Source organism: Phaethon lepturus, unplaced genomic scaffold (genome assembly GCF_000687285.1).
Source record: "Phaethon lepturus isolate BGI_N335 unplaced genomic scaffold, ASM68728v1 scaffold8022, whole genome shotgun sequence".
Classification (NCBI taxonomy): domain Eukaryota; kingdom Metazoa; phylum Chordata; class Aves; order Phaethontiformes; family Phaethontidae; genus Phaethon; species Phaethon lepturus.
Genome location: NW_010525466.1, coordinates 65,039 through 79,227, shown reverse-complemented (window position 1 = coordinate 79,227; position 14,189 = coordinate 65,039). Strand labels below are relative to the sequence as shown.

Here is a 14,189-nt window from a genome sequence, read left to right as displayed (position 1 = left end):
CTGGCCTCCAGCCAGGGTCAACCCAGCACAGCGGTAAAATCCAGATTTCACTCAAATGTATAAGCAATATTTTCTAGTAATAAATTTGTTGTGTAGTTCTTGTTGGCTTTTTTCCCCCATGCTATTGGAATTTAATTAGCATATCACAGATTATCTTTTAGTAAATATGCAGCATGTTTATAAAAGCTAAATTGTCTTCCTGGTATGTTTCACTGACTGGTAAAATTAATGTTTTTTATTTGTTCAGATGGTTTTTTGGCCCTATCAAACGAGCAGATGCCGAGAGACAACTGTCATACCCTGGAAACCAGGCAGGAGCCTTCCTAATCAGAGAAAGTGAAAGTCTAAAAGGCGAATTCTCACTTTCAGGTATATTCTAGTTTTTCAACTTAAGCAATGTTTTAAAAATTTCTCTGGTGAGCTGGACTTTTCCATTTTTGAGAATGATAAACTGTGGGCATAAAAATGAAATTAAGTTCATGATAATATTTCTTTCCCAGGAGATATATAAAGAAAACCTGGAAAAAGCCATTTTGGTTTTTACTAACATTTGTTTTGTAGGCTTTGTTTATTAATATGGTCAGAATAGAAATTAACTTTCTTATGCTTAGTACTTCTAGTGTGCCAGCTGCCTTAAAATAGAAACTATTTTAATGATTAAAATGACAAAAAATACGTTACAGTTGTACACTACTGTTCTGATTAGTAGACAAAATAATAATTAAACCATGTTGGCAGATATCTGCAGTTTAAGAAAATGAGATTTCTCCTAGAGCACACCCTTAGGTTTATATTTATTTGTTTTCAGGGGAAAAATGATAGGAAGATCTTAAAAACTCTGCTTTGGAATAAGTCATATTTCATTGAAAAGTTAGTTGTAATTAAGATTGATGATGATGATGGATTTTGAAATGTATTTAAAGTGCTTTATTTGAATCCGAGAGACTATCAAATAAGGACACTTATTTGATAATAATTTTACTTACTCAACATGTCATATTTTTCATGTCATAGATATTTGCTGTATTAGATAGTAAACATGGCTTTCATTGGTTGTTTTCCCTGAACTTTTTTTACCAAACTTGTCTTACAAGTGTGAGCCAAGAGTATAATGTTGTCCCTGAGACAACAAGGCTATACACCCAAACTTTCTAATGTGCTCTACCTATATAGTTCCATATGCCAGTGCAGACTTGATGTTTCTGAATAAACCGTAAGTTGTCATGTGCAGGATTACGTCAGTAAAATGAGGCGTCTTGTGTATAACCAGATTCTTTCATATCGACTCCCTTTCTGCCTGGTTGTTTATGTGTCAGTCATCTGGGCATTACACAGAAATGCATTAAGCAGCTTAATGAACTTTTGACACATTCTTGGTTTCTCTTTCTGAATCATAAGGAAAGGGTATAGATGTGCAATGACTTGTGGTAATGGGATTGCTTTTCATTGCCAAGACAAAGAAATACATGTTGCCTGTGGAGTGAAATACAGGGAAGTTTATGAAATAAATATGTTTACAGTTCTGGGAGAGTTCATTCCATAGTCTTCAGTTTGATCTCAAGGAAGTTTGTTCTTGCCAAGAAGCGCTGATAAGAAAACTAACATCAGCAAGGAATCAGACTACTCCCAAACTGTGACAGAACTGACCCCTCTGCGTGCACCTTTTTAACCAAAGATTGTATTATAGCTGCAGACCTTTCAAAATGCTTTCCCTCTATATGCCAACTTATCCCTGTCGTATATGGTTTCAGCTTCCTTCAAGTGTTCTTCATCAGTGAACTGATTTCATCCAAGGACTGGGCTAGACTGATAACAGAGTGCTGTTATGCAGGGAAGGATAGATAGGCCTGTATTATCTGCTTAATACTGGCACTTGAATACATGACACCTTAGTAAAAATCAATGAAAAATCTTGTGCTGGTGCACCTAGGGGTGGAAATGCAATTTCTTTTTATTATTCTCCAGCTGTAGCCTTCTAGGAAAGATTAAAAAACTTAATTCTTCACCCTGCATCCTGACTACTTCTCTAACAGCAAGGCAGCAGGACTTTATTTAAACTATGAAGTACTAGAGAGAAAAATCCAAGAGACTGAAAATAAATATTAGGCCAGCATGTGTGGTAGGATGAGAACATCCTTTGATGACACTGTTTAATTTTTTCCTTACAATCCATGGATAGAAACTATGTGCTACCTTATTTGGTATATTTGATTCGGTTATAAAAGCTTGTGTTAGACATTTTTCAGGTTTCTCTAAGTTTACTTGGGAACAGGAGATTTGATGATGGCTTATAATAGCAAGATATGAAACTGTGAGTGTGGATTTCTTCCATGCTGGTTTGTTTCACGAAGGAAGGGAAGAGTGGCACTGAAGAACATAATATACGTGGAGGCAAGGCTCCAGCTACAGGAGCCAGCTCTCCTTCATGCACAAACATGGGTTGTCCTCTGAGCATGTATGCATGTATATATGTGTCATCTCAGATTTATTACATGTTTGTGATCTTTTAGGCAAAGAAAAAGAATAAATTCTGAAGCAGTCAGCAGACGGTGAGTGTTAATGACATCATTTACTACTGCTGCTAGTGCTTTTAGCAGCTTCCCAGACTTGCATGTAATTTAACCTCGACATGCTACTTCATCCTGAAGAGCTAAATATTATTTGCTGCTTACTCAGTAGGCTTGACTGAACGGCGTCTGTTTGTGTTGTGCAAGCTTTTTGCTTCCAACCTAATAGTATACATAATGGTCCAGACATTGTATGTCCAGAATCTCATTACTTACGTCTACTTTTGGGAGATCTAGTGAATTCTAAAGCAAATGATGAAGTGGATTGTACTGTGAGGAGAATTAGTTGTAAAGAAGGTTATTTAGTCCACCAGATGCTATGAAGGCGGCAATTCTTCTGACTCTCTCTCCTCTTTGTTCCTTCAGAAGGAGTTATGAGACACTCAAAGATGAGGCAGAAAAGCAGGGCTTTCTGGAGGAATACTGATTCAAGAGTATTTCTTTTAAGAGGTCTCGGATGGCTTCCATCTCCATGGTAGCTGATACACTGACAGGGAAGAAGTCACAACCTGGTATTTTGGAATATATCCCTAATTTCTGTTTCCAATTGTTTTTCAGTGCAGAAAGAATAGACCCTCAAATTCCCATCCTCTGTAGGACTGGTTGGGTTTGCTCTATCTGCTACTGCTGTTTTGGTTTCACTCCAGAGTAGATGGCAATGACTATCAGAATTAAGGTCTTTAAGAAAATATTGTAACTCTCTGTCCAGCCTAACACCTAAGTGTAATAAAGCTAAAGAGGAAGAAATAGAAGAGAGATTTTTACCCAAGTACCCATGAACTGATTTTATGACTTTCATGCTTGGTTTTATACTCATATGTGCAATGCATAAGAGACAATGTTAATGAGGAAGACAAATGGATCTCCTTAGGAAAAAACAAAAGAAAAAGAAATAAATCCTACTTTTCATTAAAATGACACTTTTCCCTTGATGGGAATACACACTTTGTAAGATTTAGATGATAAATGACTATTTAAATTAAAACCAAAAAGTTGTGTTCAGAAAGGTTTTTCTCAGCTGTGAATGGTTAAATGGAAAGCACATCAAACCAGATAGGCCACTGAGATATGTTGCTATCATTTTAAAATGTTTGACATTTTAAAAATAGATTTTCCCATTTTAAAAATGCACATGTTGTCGACAGATTTTTATGTTGATGACTCCAGCATCTGGTGTGAAACGTATTAAATTTTAAACATGTTGGTACCATCTTAGACTTTGCCTCTTTTTAATTAAAAGCCATAATTTAGATGTGCTCAGCTTAATTGAGTGTCATTGCCAATGATAGCAGGAGGTTCTCTGCTTCCTCCCTCACTGAATAACGGTATCTGAAAGACTGATTGCATTAAATGGCAGTGTAAATGGTTTGTGTTTTCTTCCAGTATTTTTCCCTCCTCCTAAAAAGGATTGTGTGGTTTCCTCTACGCCAAACTGGCTTTCAGCATAGGAAAAAATAGGTAATCGTTTAAGGCAGCAGACTGACGGGAGTGGCAAAATGAGGGCCGTAGCAGGAGAATGATTTCGGAGCAGCCCCTGCACCTGTTCTGTGCTGGTGAGGGTGATCTCAAAGGCCACCCTCCTCCCACACCCACCCTGGGCGTGGAGGCCAGGCAGCTCCCGCCGGCAGCGCGGCAGGAGCGGTGGCAGGAGCGGTGCCGGCACACTGGCGGTGAGGGTGCCTTAGTGTCTCGGCGATTCCTTTGGGGAAGGTGTCGACCCTGTTGATGCCACCATAAAATCGAATTTTGCTGCCCTGGGAAAGGAGTAGTAAGTTATTTTATTCTCATCCTCGGGGTGACAAAAGTTACACCTCCATGGCCCAGCCTTACGAAGATGGGAATCAAAGAGAGGACAATGCTTCTATTAAACCAAACCCGTGAAGAAATCTAATGGAGAGTGGTGATTTTTTTGGAAGGGCAAGTGGAGGAGAAAACCACCGCAGTCTTCAAACCCAGCTGCTCTCAAGCTGTGTGAAGCTGAAGTTGCAATCCCGTCCTGGTTAGCAGCCTGGTTGGACGTAGGGATGGCTGGGAGCATGGAGGAGGTTATGGCTGGCTCCTCCTTGGTTGACGCACGCCCTGTGTCATGTCGGGCGGAGGAGCCGCGCCGTGCTGTAGCGCTGCGAGTGTGCAGTGCAGGACTTGCAAAGCCAGACTTAGCCCTGGGGTACAAGTAAACAGCCCCCTGACAAATACTGCGCTCGTCTCAGGTGCTGATCACAAGAAGAGGCGGTATCATCGCAGAGATTTTTTCAGCTTCTTCACACACGTCACTGCCTGACCTGGATACTGCCAATCATAAGGCTTCATGCAAGGCTCATTTAAGAAATTAGAGCGCATCTTTCAAACCAACTCTTGCATTAACATCAGCTGCTTCACAAGTAATAGTTACAATACTGCTACTAAATAAAGCAGGTAGTCAAAGTGCTATCACTTGTGATATGCAACTGAGACTGGATTAACACCAGTTAACATCATCATGTTGGCCTTTTATTCATAAATAGTGATTCATTTGGCCAGATGCACTTTACAGTGAACTTTGGAAAAGTCATCAGATTTGCAGTCTGTTGTTACTGAATTACTCTCCTTCCTTTTGCTTCAGCCCCTTTTCCAAATAACACATCACAAAAATACACATGCATTTTATAATTTAAAAAAAACAACTAAATATGAGGTGTTAAATTAAAAATAAGTGGCATTTGAAAAGTGTGATATAATGATCTTTATACTATGGAGTTATATTTACAAATATTCTTACTTCTGGTCCTCATGCAGATTTGTAAGTTGGTAAATCAGCTCTCTTGAAATATTTCCTGGGGCAGATGTAAAATCCCCTAATATTTTCAACAGCTCCTGTATTCCCCCTGGCGGCCTCGGGTGACAATCGCACAGTACGGTAGAAAAAAATGTGATCATACATGACAGGACTTGAGGAAGGAAAGATTTTTCTTTTTAACTTGATCACTTAAATAGTGAGAGAAATTATACTTTATATCAATTGCATGCAACCCATAATTTTCTATATTTTTTTCCACATACAATATGTAGCTGTGTATTCTTCTGTTAGTATAACCAAAGTGATTACCAAAATTCATGCTGTGTTACAATATAAAGGAACTGTCAGCTATAATATCTCCAGGGGAGAGCAATAAAAGTTTTTTAGATAATGACATTTTCCAATGTGACAGACTGAGTCTGCTTCTAGGATTGAAAAATGTTTCCATTCAATTATTTAACCAAGAGTAACCACTAGTCAACATGACTAAATTGAATATGTTTGCTGGAATTTTGGCTACTAAAAGGTATACTGGAGGTAAACAGCAGAAGGCCTTTCCCCTATGCCTCCCTTTTGCTTTTCAGACTTTCATCTTGCATGAGGGTCCTGGAAGAGGACAGTAATGGTAGTCTTCCAAATCTATTGGTGTGGAAAGAGCCACCTGGCTTATTGGAAAGGTGTAATGTTGGGTGATGACAACCAGGATGGCAGCTGGAGCATCCTCCTCCCCTTGAGAGCTCTCGCCTCACTCATCATGGAAAAGAACAGTGTTGTTTCATTGAATGCAGGGTGGGATACCCCTCTGACAGGAGTAAATCAGTTACCCTTCAGTATGTAACAGAGGCTCTCCATTGCCCATTGGAAATGGAGGGTGATGGAGTGTCATGATAAATGTGAGAGACTACACGCCCTTCCATCTCTTCAGAACTGCCCTCTCTGCTGGCGTGCAGCCTGCCATTGCTACTGCTGGTATTCCTTTATAAGGGAGATCTCTAAGCTAGTGATCTCCAAACTTTTTTGATTTTGCACCCCTACCAGTAAAAAGATTTTAGAGCATTTACCCCCAATATATGTTTAGTTTTTTATTTATTTGTAAATTATATACATGTACTACTGTACTGATAGACTATGTACATTATAGAACATATGCTAAAAAAAAATTTAAAAAGGATGAGATAAAGATGAGATAAACAGTATTTTTAAAATATTTATTTTATTTTACTTATTAATGGTACAAAAAATACTTCTTTCCCACACCTCAATGGATTGTCTTGGACAGTCCCTGGGTTGCATGCCCTCTGCTTTGGAGACCACTACTCTAAGCCATATATGACAGAGCCACCAGAAATGACAATTGCAAGCCTGATATTCCTTAGATAACGTACTAAGTGAGCGACTGCATTTTTTTGTTCATCTCTGGCCTGCTGCTATTCCAGGTCTAGCCCCAGCATGCAGTGGCCCAGCCTTCTTTTTGACACCTCTAAAGAGTGCTCTCATGGTCACAGGGAAGGACACTTTGGGTGTCAACACATGCAGGTAAATAACCTACAGGAGGTGAAAGTCTTTTTGATTAAGAAAGAACAAATTAGAATAAAACACATTTTCAATGGAAAGGGAGTCATCAGCTACTCAAAACAGAGCATTATTGGCCTGTTTTTTACATATTCCAAACATGCATAAAACTCAATAAAACCCATGGAAGGTGTGAAGTGCTTTTCAGAGAATCATGGCCATGTGGAGGGTATATCTGCTTGCTCTAAAATGCCTGCCAGCCCAGAAGCTGCTATTTGGAATGTTAACACAGTTTATTTCACATAAATGAAATATTAAAAACTAATTAAGTGATTACTGTGAATTAGACGCTCCTGGCTGTTTTTGGTTTCTTAAAAGATGGAAAATATGAGCTGCCTCACAGAAGGTGTATTTATGTATTTTTGCATCAGTTCGTATGGTGCAAGCAAGAATCTCTAAACCTGAATGGCTGAAGACTGGTATACTAGATGTGTTAGGCTATCTAAACAGTGGGCTTTGGTTTGAAAGAGATTTTTTTATAGTTGTCATCTTTGAAACTAAAATAACTTATTTTATGAAGTTCCTCACAAATACATTCAGGAACATTATGATGGTTTGGCCATAAGGTACATTGTACCACTGCTATAGTTCATGGAAACTTAATATATTTAAATCTTCCTAGTTTTTGATGGTGCGTCTGTGAAACACTACAGGATCAGAAAGTTGGATGAAGGAGGCTTTTTCCTAAGCAGAAGGAAAACTTTTAAAACTCTGAATGAGTTTGTTGACTATTACAGTAAGAACAGCGATGGCCTCTGTGTGGTGCTTGGAAAGCCATGCCTCAAGGTAAGAGCGGACACTACATTGTGCAACATATTTCTTGTTAGCTAACTCATCAGATATTAGTCAGAAGATGTTAACCCCAGATGTGCTTCTACCATTTCAAAATGTTGACGATCTGCTTATTTTCGGGAAGTTCTGGGTAGCACTACAATTTCAGTCATGAAGCTGACATGCTAATAATAAAATACCATGCCATTTTGAACAAATCATCGTGTGGCTGGAGGAGAAAATATGCTAAATGAATACCTTTTTATAAATGTATATGGAGACGAAATCTCCAACTTCATAACTCTAGCTGTCCATAAGTAATTACTGAGACAAAACCACAAGGTTCAGGCAAGAAATAGGTCACTGTTCAAAAAGCTTGCTAGAGGGATGGTTTCTAATTTTTACTTTTAATGGCAGCATATTTTCTTTAGAGTATTTCTTATTTCTAACAAGAAGTACCCAAGATGTGGGCTGTATTTTATGTTCTCAGCTCACTTTATCACGTGTGTGTATTCTAAGGAAAAATTATTTATATCCGTTGCAACATGACATGACATAGCTAACAATGACTTGTGTATGCTGTTGCAAAAATATTAGAAATCACAATTACTGTATTATTAATTTTCTTTTACCAGGTACAGATTCCTACTACATTTGATTTGTCGTATAAAACTGTTGATCAGTGGGAGATAGACCGACAATCTCTGAAATTGTTGAAAAAACTAGGATCTGGTCAGTTTGGTGAGGTATGGGAAGGACTGTGGAATAATACCACCCCTGTGGCAATCAAAACATTAAAACCAGGTATGTGAACTACTCTTAAATGCTAATAATGTGAAATGCTACCAAGGGTACTCCTTTATTTTTTAATGCTACTCAAAAGAGAGAGTGTCCATATATGCAACCATTCTTAAAATCCATGCACTTAAACATGAAGGTTAATAAAGCACAAGTCCAGCTATTCTTTAGCATTTTGAATTACAGTTTTATACAATCTTCTGTTTCTATATGAGCTGAACACTTCCTTGTTCAACATCTATATTGCATAAAAAGGTAACCCCAGCAAGGCCCATCGCGATAGGCTTGGTGTATACTGTCTTAGGAAAGGGAAATGGACAAAGATATTTCAAGATGGTTTCTGCATTTACTCATCAGTGGAGACATGCATCAGTTCACTGAAAAAAGTATGTTGTCTTTCACACAAATTATAGAAGGTTTTTAGTCTGAACATTTCTTCTACTTTGAGTTAAGCAAAGAAAAGAAGGTTCTTATTTGCTTTCAATTTGTGAGTCCCACAACACAAATAATATCCTGATACAAGATAGCCCTAAAATACATGCTTAAATTCCTCCCTGTTCAGGAAACCATTCAAGTAGGGCTCAAGTATATTTAGCTGTTCTTCTGAATCAAAGATTTGAATCTGTTCTGCCCCCTGAAACATGATCATTAATGCCCAACACAAATTTTTTCAATTAACCACAACTCATTATATTGTTATCTCTTTTTTAAAAACACATATATCATCCCGGCTACCTTTCTTATCCGCGTGGTTCTTGCCATCTGCTGGCAGATATTTTATGTTGTCAATTTAAAATGCACAAATTGCTTGAAATTAATGAAAAATAATTAAGAAAAATGTTAAAAGCTCTATTAGTAACAAGCCTAGATTATATGCAAATATTTGATATTAATGTTGTGTATCAAAAACTTTGAGAAAGTTTATGTTAATTGATGTTAAGATTAAATCACTTCTTAAATACAAACTTAATACAGTACATATTTTGTATTACCAAAAGAATCATTATAATATAGCATCTAATCACTAGAAGTACTACAGACAACAAACTAGTAGTAAATCCATTACTTCACCTACAGATGAAATGTAGTCATTCAATTCCATACAAGCAATATTGTACAATGGCCCTATGACAGGGATCCATCTGCCTATTTTTAATGGCTTCTAAAATCACAAGTCTGAAACCAGTTGTCTTCTCCTTGTGTCTGACCTGAATCTTTCATTCCATGGTACAAGCCCATTACCTCTTGCCTTACACCATGACTGAAGAGTACTATTATTTTCTTCCTCTTTGCAGCAGTCTTATACATACTGGAAATCTGTTATCACGTTCCTCTTTGGTGTTCACTTCTTTAAGTTCAACAGCTCAAGCAGATTCTTTGTGTAGCTTGGATGTTTCAGATGTCCCGTTGTTTTCAGAACATCTTCACTGTGCTGTTTCGAGGTAGTAGCCATATTTTTTTCCAAGTAGAATACTAAAAGGAAGAACAAGTCTAGAGTGTAAAGAGAGGGATTTGCTTCACGTTTCTGACATGCTAGACCTCTCTTTAAACAGCCCGGTATGATGCTTGCCTTTCTTCTCCATATGACAAGAACCAATATTTCCATCTCCATTTACTTGCCTTTAGTGATTTAATGCAACATCTGGACAATTCTGTTTTATTGCAGAAGACTGAAGTGTGAAATCTCATAAAAACATTTAAAGAAGGAAACTAATGAAGCTGAAAGGAAGAACAAGACTAATCTGTCTTAAATTTTTGTGACATTAAATTTTCTTTTAGAAATTGTCTTTTCTTTCCTCTTTAAGAAAGAATGTGGCAATTAGCACTTCAGAAAAATATTTGTTTCTCATGAAACAAAATAATTAGATTTTGAACAAATTGCAGTGCATGTATTTCTACTTATTTTCTTTAGCAGAGAAGTGGAGCTGACATTTATCTTCTATTGCATATGTAAAAATTGGAATATATTTTAATCATATTTCATATCATTCTCTTAATAACTAATTTCCAAAATCTCATTCAGCTTTTCCTTCTGTATAATGGGAACAGTATATATTATCAGTTCTCCATGAAACAAACTTCTATTTTAATAATGGATTCAGTTAGAATTGACAAGACTACCCAGAAATACATGAAACGCTAGTGGAAAGTTCCAGCTGCAATTTACCTTCTCTCTTTTCTTTTTTTTTTTTTCTTTTTGATGTTGAATTAGTAGCTGAATGACTGCTACTAATACTATACTTGAAGAAAGGGAAGAGTTAGTTAACATTATATTAGCTTATAAACAGATTTTAGTGTGTTTAAGGCCAAACTGATGTGTGGAGACCTGTTCTTTGACTGTTGTTCAATTCATTACCCTTTTAATATCTTGCTGATAAAGCACACAGAGAGCACAATACTTCTAGAGTGACATGAGGAGGAAAAGAAGTTTTTTGTCTTTTATAATAATAGGGTGTCCTAAGAATGCACTTACGGAAGATTATAAACCAGTAAAAACTGATCACATAAACTTCTTCAATAGGTTTGTTAGCTAAAAATTAAATTTTACACTGGAATAAACATAATATTCACTGCTCACTTGTTATTACATGCCGACTAGCAGAGTACAGAGGAAGTAGCCCCTTCAACTGTGATACTTTTTGTAGTATCATAGTTCAGATGGGAAAAAGGGCTTGATTAATCAACACTTCTTCCGTCTCTCACTCTAGTCTGCCTCCTGTTAAGGTCAACAGTAGTTTCACATTGATTTCACAGTGGGTTCTATTGGGTTAGGGCAGACACAAGCCCCACCTGGATGTAATGTTTGGGTAGTGGAGAGGTGGTGATCTAGTACTGTGATAAGGAAGTTGTGCATTGCACTTAGTGATGCTCAGAATGAAGACTTTGATTCTCAAAGCCAACTTGATAAATTATATAGGTAATACCAAATCTCTTAACACTGTACTTTGTGAACTATCTTGTTCTATAAAAATACTTTAAACAGTCTCAATGGAAGCATTTAACCTTGTAGTATACTTCTCTAGGGAATTTTCCTCTTCTACACAATGTTTTTCACCATCTGGAGTGCCTTAATGTAATCAGTTAACACATTGGTTTTCCATAGCTTCTTCTCATCGTTACTCATGAGGAATAACATTTCAATAATTAAAGAAAAACCCCAATAACCCTAATCTCAATAATAAATGCTTAGCTTGGTATTAATAAAATTACAACAAAGGCGAGGTCTGGTAATTTTATTCATCATAATATAAAGATGATAAGTGAATGGCAAACATAGTAGTTCACAAGTAATCAAGAAATGCATCATCTTATATGTTGATGATTGAAGCTTCCAATGTTCACATAAGCAGTATTTCAGGCTTCAAGTGTAACGCATTGTAAAACGATCCTCTCCTCTTTCTTGGCTCAAAGATCTAAATGAATGTGGGAGCATGCTTTAAAGCAAAGTCTTTTTGTTAAGCTGCTTTACAGTGTAGATCTACTGGAAAAGAAAGTCATCAGAACAAGAGAGGTGTGATGAATTGGAAGTGATCTGGCAAATATAGGGGATCAAGATAGAGAGGGTTCTGTTAAAGTGGCTTTACCACCAGAGAAATTGTGACATGGAACCATGCTCTCATTTCCAAGCAGGAGCAGGTTAATCAACTAAGGTAATCACATAGCCAACAATATAGAAGAGCATAATGCAATCAATACATCATATTTTTATAGGCATGAAGGCCAGAAGGGATTTCTGCTAGTTTGAGGTTTTTTGCTGAGCATTATTTTTTTGCAGTGTATATCTGTCCTAGATCATGTGTAGTCTGAATAATTTGCTGCTATATGCCATTACATTTCACCCCTTTGCTGAGATAGATTATTTATATTTAATCAAAACACAGCTTGTTCTTGACTGTATAATAACTAAGAGTTTTCTAGTCCTGAGATGGAGGCACAGAGAGAATTTGTCTCTGCTGTCTTTTACAGTTTGTATCAAAGGTATATCACTATGCCTGTAAGAATGTGTGCCTAATTCCTCATCTGGATTTACCTGATATCTTCTCTTTAACTCTTGTTATGTCTTCTTGTAATAAAATAAAAATGTCCTCGTATGCGTAGTTTTTTCTTTGCATTCTGGAGGTACATACAGAGCGAGTTAAGCCAATTTTCAGCTGCCTGTAGAAAGGCTAAATATAGTTTCTTGTTGTATGGTACTATCCTCATTTCTCAGGTATTTTTTCTGGACTTACACTAATTTCTAGCTATTGCAGTTAAAATGCTTAAAATGATTGTGTTTAGGTAGATGACCTTTTAACCTGTAGCAAAAAAATAAATTCCCAGAATTCTGGTGAGGTGGCAGTGCTGGACTTTTCCTAGAGCCAGTTCTCATTTGATGCAAGTGTGTGACTCCTGACTTGTGAGTAATTATGGTATTCAGAAATCTATTTCCATTCCAATTTGCAGCGAGAGCAAATTTTTCAGATATTGCACACAAACTGGAAATTTCGCAAGTGTTTCTTTCAGAAACATTGATGTGTAGCATACTAGCTACATTTTTCCTATTTTTAGGCATCTAACATCTTAGATGTATTGGGTTTTTTTAATAATTAGTGAGAAAAAATAAGCACTTGTCAGATAAATCATAATATAGATTAGAAATATATGTTGCAATGAAAAGATAACACGCTATTAAAGCATGTTTCTTTCCATTGATTGTAAAGTCTGGACAACTAACTCAGATCTAGGTGCCTGAATAATTGCCTACATTTGGAGAAGGTGAATCCAGCTACAAGCAGTGTTCTATAATTCCACAGAATTTGCAACAGTAACAAAACTGAGGAAAATATCAAGTTGGTAGAGCCTCTGAGATCTTAAACTTGTCAGCCTGGGAGCCCTCTGACCAAGAACTACAGAGGGATCTGGGTTCCTAAGAAAGATATGGGAAATGTCCATCTTCTGATGAACCTTGTGGAGTGTCATTTCACCCACTGTCTTTATGACAATGGAGCATCTAGTTTAACTGGTTTCAGAGTTTGGAGTTTGCAGTCTCCTGGCTATGGACAACAGGGCTCCACACAGAGCTTTTTTGGACCATAAGGGAGACTTTGCAGGAAAAAGAACTCAACAAGAGATGTTTTCAGGTTTACTGAACCATCCTTTTTCAACGAATTCTTGTTTTTGCTAACAGTTTGTTGTCCATCTCTAAACAGAATGTTCAACACTTCGCTATCAAAAACATCAGAAGATGAAATGTATTGATTCAGAATCAATTTTTCCCTCCTCACTCTTTCAAGACTTTTTCAGAACCAGTGGTGGATTACGGAGACCTTCAAAATGTCAGAATGATTAGCTTGCAATCTTTATATTTATACAAGTTTTCTATTAACCTTGCAGGAAGAGTCAGAAAACTCATAATTAAAGTCTTTTGGTTAAAGTAATACCAAGTATTATCTTTAATAACTTTCATTAATACAACAATATTTAGAAGCTTTTGTTATCTTAAACCTCATTTGTGAGTGTGAGACAGGTTGCCATTACGCTAAAAATCATAAATCTTGATCCTTTAATTAGTACCAGCTTTCTGTGTCATCTCACCACTTCCTGGTGTTATATTCAGAGGTTGAACTGTAGCATTTTGTTCCCTGGGACAGTGTCCTCCATTGCGGAGGATATGGATGGTGGTCATGTCTTTCCATCTCCTACTCTTCTTTGTTTCTCTTTTCTCT

The 14,189-nt window shown here is 37.0% G+C and overlaps 1 protein-coding gene across 1 annotated transcript in view; it reads left to right on the top strand.

Annotated features, from left to right (window-relative positions):
• Positions 1-247: 247 nt before the first annotated feature.
• FRK (fyn-related Src family tyrosine kinase) overlaps positions 248-14,189 on the top strand; it is a gene marked incomplete at its 5' end in the record, with an annotated part of 29,621 nt that continues 15,679 nt past the window's right edge. Inside the window, 3 exons of the mRNA XM_010282745.1 lie at positions 248-369; positions 7,538-7,701; positions 8,322-8,490. Coding sequence (XP_010281047.1) covers positions 248-369; positions 7,538-7,701; positions 8,322-8,490 — 455 coding nt within the window. The remainder of the gene's footprint in view (positions 370-7,537; positions 7,702-8,321; positions 8,491-14,189) is intronic.